This window comes from Vicugna pacos, chromosome X, assembly GCF_048564905.1.
Source record: "Vicugna pacos chromosome X, VicPac4, whole genome shotgun sequence".
In the NCBI taxonomy this organism is placed as follows: Eukaryota; Metazoa; Chordata; class Mammalia; order Artiodactyla; family Camelidae; genus Vicugna; species Vicugna pacos.
Window position 1 is genome coordinate 113,165,757 of NC_133023.1, and position 8,565 is coordinate 113,174,321.

Sequence of the window (8,565 nt, forward strand, 5' to 3'; positions counted from 1 at the left end):
TCTGGGTGCGCAGGCTTGGCGGGAAACGGTCACGTGCCCACAGACCTTGTTGGGCGCGCGTCTGTTTGGGCATGCGCACTGGGGAGCTCGAGCCACACCACGTGAAGGGGAGGAGCGTCGTTCGGAGGTCTCATTGGCTAAGCAGCTTATGGGGTGTCTGGGCGCGAGGCAGGGCCAGTCTAAAGGGAGCAGACCGTGTGGGTGTCAGTTTGCGCAGGCTCACTAGGGTTACACAGCGCTCTACGGGCTGGCGCTTCATAAGGGAGCGCCCATTGGCTAGAGAGCCTACGGGGTCTCCAGGGTCTATTGGCGGGAACCAATCACGAGTCAGGAGGCAGTGCCAGGGGTCTGTTTGCGCAGGCGCCCTGAGAATCCCGAGTTGCACTGCTTGTGAAGGGGTTGAGTTTTGTGACGGGGCACGTTGTCCTTCAGCTACTCCTCATAGCGAGGGTGGGAGGATCCAAGATGGGGTCTGACGCGGATGGTGGAGGAGCCGTGAGGGCAGCAGATGCAGGCGCAGGTGCCGCGGTTGTTGCAGTGGAGGCAGCCGGTGGTGGCCAGGGCGCGCCAGGTGGCCCTGGCGACCTAGGTGGCCCCGGTGAACCCATCCACCCTGGTGACCCTGGAGACCCTGGCGACCTCGACGGCCCAGGTGCTCCCGGAGGCCCCGGTGTCGCAGGAGAGGCGGATGGTGCAGCCGGTGGCATTCCCCAGATTGAGCGGGCACCCCAGGCAGCAGGGCCTGGTGGAGATGCAGCACCCACGGCTGGAGGTCCGGGTAATCAGCTGCTTCAGTTGTATCCTATTTGAGGAGCCCTGGCGGGCTGGGTGGCCGGGGGATAGGCTGGAGGTGGTTTGGGGGGGTCTTGCAGGCGAGTGGGGCCTAAAGTGTAAAAGGAGGGTACTCTTGGCTGCTGGGGGTTATGGGCCAGGGGTGGTCTGGGCTGACAGAGGGTGGCAGTGGTGAGGCAAACCAGTCTGCGGTGAACCAGAGGGTAGGGGCTGTGACGTCCAGGCTGGCCTAAGTGTATAGGGTGGGAGGTTGGGGATGGCCTAAGGGGCGGCCTGGGAGGCAGGCGGGTCCCAGTGAGGAGGAGGCCAGCGGCGCAGGCAAAAATCAGTCGTGTGGATGGTGCCTTAACCATATCTCCACCAGCTTCTTCACTGTGCCGTTCCCGTCGCCCGTGGAGGCGGAGATCGCCCACTGGTTCCTGACTCCAAATGTGGAACTGCAAGGGCCAGTTCAGGAGGAGTTCAGTGTGAATGGCAGCGTCCTGGCTGTGTCAGTTCTACAATGGGCCGGGGAGGGGCTGGTGACAGGTGGCCAGAGCCAGTCTCCGCCCAGGTGGAGCTGTCATGGAGCCAGGGAGGGGTGAAGTCTAAGGAAGAAATGTGGTGCTGTGGTGCTCTGGGATTGTCGGTGTGAGGGGGCAGGGGGAGGAATGTGCTTCCCCTCCTCCTAACGAATTTTATTTTTCCCTCCCTTTTAGCCGATTGACTGCTGAAGACCCTGGCCAGCTCCGAACTTCCATCGCCTCCTGCCTTGACCAGCTTTTCCTGGTGATGCAGGCCATGCAGTGCTTTGTGCCCCCGAGTTTTGCTCAGCCTCAGCAGGGCAAGGGGGGCTAACCTAACTGATGTGTCCTGCTCTAAGCATCCTTCCCCAGGGCACTGCTCTCTGCAGTAGTTGCCACTTTGTTATTGGGTTCTGATCATTTGCCTCTTCTGGCCCTTGCGCACTCAGGGCCCATGTATTTTGTTTGGCAATTAAACGTTTGTTAATTACAGAAAATAAACCTGAGCTACTGCTATTCTACTGCACCTCCTAGTAGTCTTGCGTTTGTCCTCAGGTTGGAGGGGAGGTTCTGGGGTTCAGATATTCAAGTAGTACAATGTAACTGAAGACAATGTAAAAATGGAACAAAAAGAAAATTGTGGCCTGCCATTCAACGTGATTAGCTCCCTCTAAAATATCTTGTATCCTGCAACCTTGCTGAGCTCACTAATTAATTGTAATAGCTCTTTTACAGTCCCGTTGGACTTTCTACATACACAGTCATTCTGTCGGTAAATAAAGGCACTTTTCTTTCTTTCTTTCCAGCCAATGCCATTTGATTGATTTCTGTCATAATGGATTGGATTTTCCTGCTTTTTTGCATGCCTGGTAATTTGAGATTGGATGCCAGGCGTTATAAATTTTCCCTTGGGTGCCGGATATTTTTCCATCCCTAAAGTTATTCTTGAACTTTGTTCTGGGATCCTGTTAAATTACTTGGAAACAGTTTGATCCTCTTGAATCTTAAGATTTACTATGTGGGACCAGAGAAGATCTTAATGTAGGATTAATTTAATTAACTTCCAGTCTTCAATGCTAGGGAAGGCTATAGTTAGAAACAAAGACTCTTACCCATGATTACTTAGGGTGGCAGTAAAATCTATCTGGACATTTCACTGGTATTTTCTATTAAAATTAAAGGTGTGCATTTCCTTTAACCCACCTTTGGGAATCTATCATTAAAGAAAAAAGACACACACACACACACACACACACACACACACACAAAACCTCTTGTATATGCGAACAAGGCAGAATTGACCACAATGTGAATTACAGCATTGTTTGTCATTGTGAAAAATGGGTCAAATGTACATCAATGGGAAAAACGTTTAGGAAATCATGGTAAGTCCGTCCTGGAGGAATAGCATATGGCAGTTGAAGAGCAAGAAACAGATATGAAAACAGATTAAACGAGTTGCATCATTTCCCCTGCTGATGATGTACATTCTACTAACAAGAGCTATGCTTCTGATGGAATTGACTTCACCTCTGATTCCAGGAGTGGGCATGTGGCTCAGGCCTAGCCCATCGGAGCACTGCTTTCCTCCTGCCATGGTGATCCCATCCAACTAGTGACACTTTCGGGGCTGCAGGGGGTAGACTGGTAATGGACAGAGGGGAAGCTAGAGCCAGAAGAAGGCAAATCTCAGAGAATCAAATCCTGGATCCAGCCATGCCTGAAGACAGAACTACCTCTGGACCTTTGAGTTACACAGACTGAGAAATTCTCCCTTTGGTTTAAGCCAGTGTGGGTATTTTTGATTGTTTTTTTTCTTTCTTTTCTTTTCTTTTCTTTACTTTCTTTCTTTTCTTTACTTGCAATAGAAAAATCTTGACTATTATTGAATTGAGGGATCATAATGTTATTTTTTATTTAACTACTGCGGTGAGAGGACTTTGCCCTCCTTTATTACTTCAGGAGAGAAATGAGCCTATTTTCTTCCTAAGGGATTGGCTCCTTGCTAAGAGACCATCAAGCCATATGGTAGGAAAGGGGACAAATTAGTTTTTGTGGGTAAGACTCCAAAGAAGAGAGGGAGGGACTTCAAGGGGCAGCTGGAGGAAAGGACAAAAGCTGGAGAAGGGGCACAAGGCTCAGTCCTTTCCAGAGAGTACTCCCCACACTTCCCCAGAATTGTGAAGTTAATTCACCTGGGGGATGAGACCTTAGTCTGATTCTCCTTCCCTCACCCAGAAAAACCCAGAATCATTTTGCTGCTCTGGCCCTATAGATGGACTGCTGAAGCTGCTAGGTTTGCTTTAAAACCTCTCAGGTCTTATAATTCCTCAGATCCAAATCCTCCAGCGGGCTCCCTCTCACTCAGAGTTGAAGTCAAAGCCTTACAGTGGCTCCCAAAGTCCTATGTGATGGTGCCTGCAACCTCTCTGGCTTCCTCCCTTCCCCTTTCGCCCTTGCCTGTTTGGATCCAGCCACACAGGGCTCCTTTCCCCTTCTGCAAAACTAGACCCATTTGTGCCCCCAGGGCCTTTGCACTGGCTTTTTCTTGTCTGGAACTCTCTTCATCCAGAGTTGCACCTGAATCACTGAAATGTCCCCCTATGTGAAGTTGTGTCCTGCTTTCTCCTCACTTGCATTACTTACCAGGTGTTGGGGGAGGTTGGAGGTAGGTAAATGTGTCACAATGGAGGTACAGCTGGGCCAGCAAGGTGTTCCAGATTTTCAGGAGTTTGGGTGCAGTGAAGCCACTGAGGAGTTTTGAACCGAGCTGTGACATGATCTGCCTTTCTAGCTCCACTTCACTTAGTTCTGGGGTTTTATCTTGTTCTTTCATCTAGAACACGTTCCTCTGCTGCCTCACTTTGTCTAAGCTGCTATTTGTATTTTTTTAATATATTTTTAAAGCTTTAAAAGGGTAATACACTATGGTCAAGTGTGGCTTATTCTAGAAATGCAAGATTGATTTAACATCATCTATGTAACCTATCATATTAACAGAATAAAGGAGAAAATCCACATGTCCATCTCAATAAGTGCAAAACAGCACACTGACACAATTCAGTACCCAATCATGATTTAAGACAAAATAGCAAACTAGGACTAGAAGCGCTACCTCTTGGTGTCAGAGCTGCCGAGGTAACACAAAGCCGTCAAGCACTGGAGGGAGCGGCACTTTGCTCACATGGAGAAGAAACGGGGCAAGATAGCTTCAGTAGTGGGTGCTGGCCTCTCACGGCCAGCAGGTCCCTCCTGGCAGCCTGTGCAGAGCCACTGACCTGACTGCACTTACCTTGTGCTGCAGAATAAACGAAGGCCCTTGTCCCCTCCCTTCAGGACACAGATACAGCAATGGGGTTGGCTAGTTGCCATATGTTGCACATACTTAAGCAGAACAAAGGAGTACACATTGAGTCTGAAACTGGGAAAGATATCCCCACACAAGGTAATAGGTCCAGCACAGGCTGAGAAGGTATTTTATTTCTTGGTAAGGAAGTGTTCCAGACCAAAGGACCATTCTTATGTGGCTGAGTGGGGGTCAAAAGGTTGCATGCATGAGACTGCCTTTCCCAACACTATAGCTAGCATCATAGTGAAAAATAAAATGTTTTTCTTGTAAGATCAGAAACAAGGGGAGTGATGTCATCAAAATGGTGAAATAGGAGCTTTCTACCATCTTCCTTATTAACACCACCAATTTTGACACCCATCCAAAGACGGGAATGCCTATGCAGAAGTCGAGGAGTCCAGCAGAGAAGTTCCAGCATGCTGTTGGAGCAAAAGAAACCCACGATTGGATGCACTGATGATGATAAGAGGAACACTTTCACTTTACCTGTGTCATCCCTCCACCAAGGCAGCAAAGCTCAGTGCCGTCTTAGCCAGCGATTTCTCCCACAGGGGAAAGGGAGAACATGTGAGTGAGCACCTGGCTTCTCCAGCTGTGTGGGATACTGCCAAACAGACCCACTTCTTTCTGATTCCATCAAGAATACTGAGTGTGCTGCATGACCAGGGGGCAGGGAGCAGCTAGAAGAACAGTGCCCAGGGCTCTTGGAAGGTATAATAGGGACGTGGATCCTACTAACCACATCAAGGACTCAATCAGGAAGCCAGCTCATGAGCCGCTGGGGACGCCTCACCTGTGGGTACCCCCTAGCTAGCCCATGGGCACCCCTAATGCTCTGCTGACCTCACCCACACACATCCTACCTCATGTTTAGCTCTCTGTGCGTGCACCTGAGGGCAGCAAGTGTGAGCCTTTGTAGACAGCTAGGGAGCATGTGCAGAAAGCTGTCCAGGCTTTGTGGATTGGGCGAAAGCATGCAAAGGTGAGCATTTGCCACTGCCTTAGGGAAGACAAACAGAAGACTCTCAGCCCTCAGTGTGGCTTTTGAGAGAAGGCATGTAATCTGAATAATTCCCCCTCAAGAGGAAACAAGAAGTGTGGAGCAGGAGTATCCATAGAAAAGGTCTAAGAAAACCTCAGAACCCCTAACAGGGCTGATAAAATGTATTTCTCTCCTGAAGCCAGTCATTAAAGACTGGAGGGGGTGACTGCTTATTCAAATGTGAAGACAGCAATGCAAGACATAAAAACTCAAGGAAACATGACATCACCAAAGGAACACAATAATTTTCCAGTAACTGACTCCAAAGAATCGAGACCTGCAATTTTCCCAATAAAGAATTCAAAATAGTTGTTTTCATGAAACTCAATGAGTTACAAGAAAGCATAGAAAGAAAATTCAACAAAATCAGGAGAACAACACATGAACAAAATGAGACGCTTAACAGAGAGATAGAAATCATAAAAAAAAAAAAAGAACCAAACAGAAATTCTGGAGCTGAAGAATACAATGAATGAAATGAAAAATGGAATAGAGAGCATCAACATCAGACTTGATCAAGCAGAAGGAAGTATCTGTGAAGTAGAAGACAGGTCATTTGAAATTATCCAGTCAGGAGAGAATAAAGAAACAAAGAATGAAAAAGAGCGAAGAAAGCCTGCATGAAATATGGGATACCATTAAGAGAAACAATCTATACATTATTGGATACCCAGGAGTTGAAGGGAAGGAGAAAGGAGCAGAAAGCTTATTTAAAGAAATAATGGCTGAGAATGCCCCAAATGTGGGAAGAGATTTGGACATCCAAGTTCATGAAGCTCATAGGTCCCCCCAAAACAGCAACTCAAAAAATCTTCTCCAAGACACATTATTACAAAACTGTCTAAAATCAAAGACAAAGAGAAAAAAAATTAAAAGTAGCAAGAGAAAAACATCCGTACATAGTAGGGGACCTTCATAAGATTGTCAGTGGATTTCTTAGCAGAAACCTTGCAGACCAGAGGAGAGTGGGATGATATATTCAAAGCACCAAAGGAAAGTGCCAATCAAGATTACTGTACCTAGCAAAGTTGTCCTTCAGAAATGAAGGAGAGATAAAGACTTCCTCAAACAAACACAAGTTAAGGGAGTCCATCACCATTAGATTTGTCTTACAAGAAATGTTGAAATAATTTCTTCAGTCTGAAATAAGAAGATGCTAATTAGTAAAATAAAAGTTTATTAAAATACTGATAAAGGTGCATGTATAGTCAAATTCAGAATAGTCTAATACTGTAATGAAGTGGTGTGTTAAATACTTAACTCTAGTATAAAAGTTAAAGTACAAAACTATTAAAATAGCTATAGCTACAATAATTTGTTATAGAAACACAATATAAAATGATGTAAATCATGACATTAAAAACATAAATGTGGGAGGGAGAAGTAAAATGTAGTGTTTTTGTATGCAATGAAATTAACTTGTTATCAGCTTAAAGTGGGCTGTTATATTTATACGATGTTTTAAGTAAGTTACCTCATGGTAACCATAAAGCAAAAGCCTGTAGTAGATACACAAAAGATAAAGAGAAGTGAATCAAAGCATACTACCACATGAAATCATCAAAACACAAAGGAAGGGAGCAAGAGAGAAAGAAAGAAACAGGGGAACTACAAAACAGCCAGAAAAAAGTAAGATGGCATTAGTAACTCTTTACCTATCAATAATTGCTTGAAACATAAATGGATTGAGTTCTTCAATCAAAAGACATTGAGTGGCTGAATGGATTAAAAAAAAAAAGATTCGCCTATACATTGCCTACAGGAGATTCACTTCAGCTTTAAGGACACACACAGGCTCAAATGAAAGTATGAAAAAATATATTCCATGCAAATGGAAACCAAAAGAGAGTAAGGACAGCTACATTTATGTCAGACAAGATAGACTTTAAGTCAAAAGCTGTAACAAGAGACAAAGAAGGTCATCCTATAATGATAAAGGAGTCAACTCATCAAAAGGATGTAACAATTGTAAATATACATGCACCCAACATTGGATCACCTAAATATATTAAGCAAGTACTAAGAGATCTGAGGGAAAAAATAGACAACAATACAGCAATAGCAGGGGACTCTAATACCTCACTTTCAACAATGGATGGATCATCCAGATAGAAAATCATTAAGGAAACATTGGACTTGAACTATACCTTAGACCAAATAGACCTAACAGACATATACAGAATATTCCATCTGACAGCACTAGAATGCGTGTTCGTCTAAAATGCACAGAATACGTTATCCAGGATAGATCATATGTTAGGTCACAAAAAAAAAAGCAAATTTTAAAATATTGACATCACACCGAGTAACTTTTTCAACTACAATGATACGAAACTAGAAATCTGTAATAGGAGGAAAACTGGAAAGTTCCCATATATGTGGAAATTAAATACTACACTCCCGGAAAACCTGTGCGTCAAGAAGAAATTGAAATGGAAATAAATACCTCAAAACAAAAGAAAATGGGAATACAACATACCAAAACTTATAGGATGCAGCAAAGTAGGTCCAAGAGGCACATTTATAGCAATAAATGCCTGAATAAGGAAAAAGGAAATTTTCAAAGAAAAAATCTTAACTCTACACTTCATGGAACTAGAAAAAGAAGAACAAAGCAAACCAGAATTAGCAGAAAGAAGGAAATAATGATCAGAGCAGAAAGAAATGAAATAGAGACTAGAAAAAGATAAAAAGATAATAGAAAAGATAAACAAAACTGAGAGCTGGTTTTTGAAAAGATAAAACTGACAAATTTTTGGTTAGACTAACAAGAAGAAAAGAGATAAGACTCAAATAAATAAAATTATAAATGAAATTTTATGAACAAAAGAGGCATTACGGCTGATACCACAGCAGTCCATAGGATCATAAGAGACTGC

General features: G+C 44.5%; 2 protein-coding genes across 2 annotated transcripts in view; both read left to right on the forward strand.

Moving 5' to 3' along the window:
* The first annotated feature begins 207 nt into the window (after nucleotides 1-207).
* On the forward strand, nucleotides 208-1,821 carry LOC107035175 (EKC/KEOPS complex subunit LAGE3-like). The gene is made up of 3 exons (XM_015252305.3): nucleotides 208-797; nucleotides 1,157-1,282; nucleotides 1,491-1,821. Exons 1-3 carry the CDS (start codon nucleotides 466-468, stop codon nucleotides 1,627-1,629), a joined length of 597 nt encoding a protein of 198 aa, XP_015107791.1. The 5' UTR covers nucleotides 208-465; the 3' UTR covers nucleotides 1,630-1,821.
* A 2,160-nt stretch (nucleotides 1,822-3,981) lies between these two features.
* DKC1 (dyskerin pseudouridine synthase 1) overlaps nucleotides 3,982-8,565 on the forward strand; it is a 13,637-nt gene continuing 9,053 nt past the window's right edge. Inside the window, exon 1 of the mRNA XM_072955963.1 lies at nucleotides 3,982-3,987. Coding sequence (XP_072812064.1) covers nucleotides 3,982-3,987 — 6 coding nt within the window. The remainder of the gene's footprint in view (nucleotides 3,988-8,565) is intronic.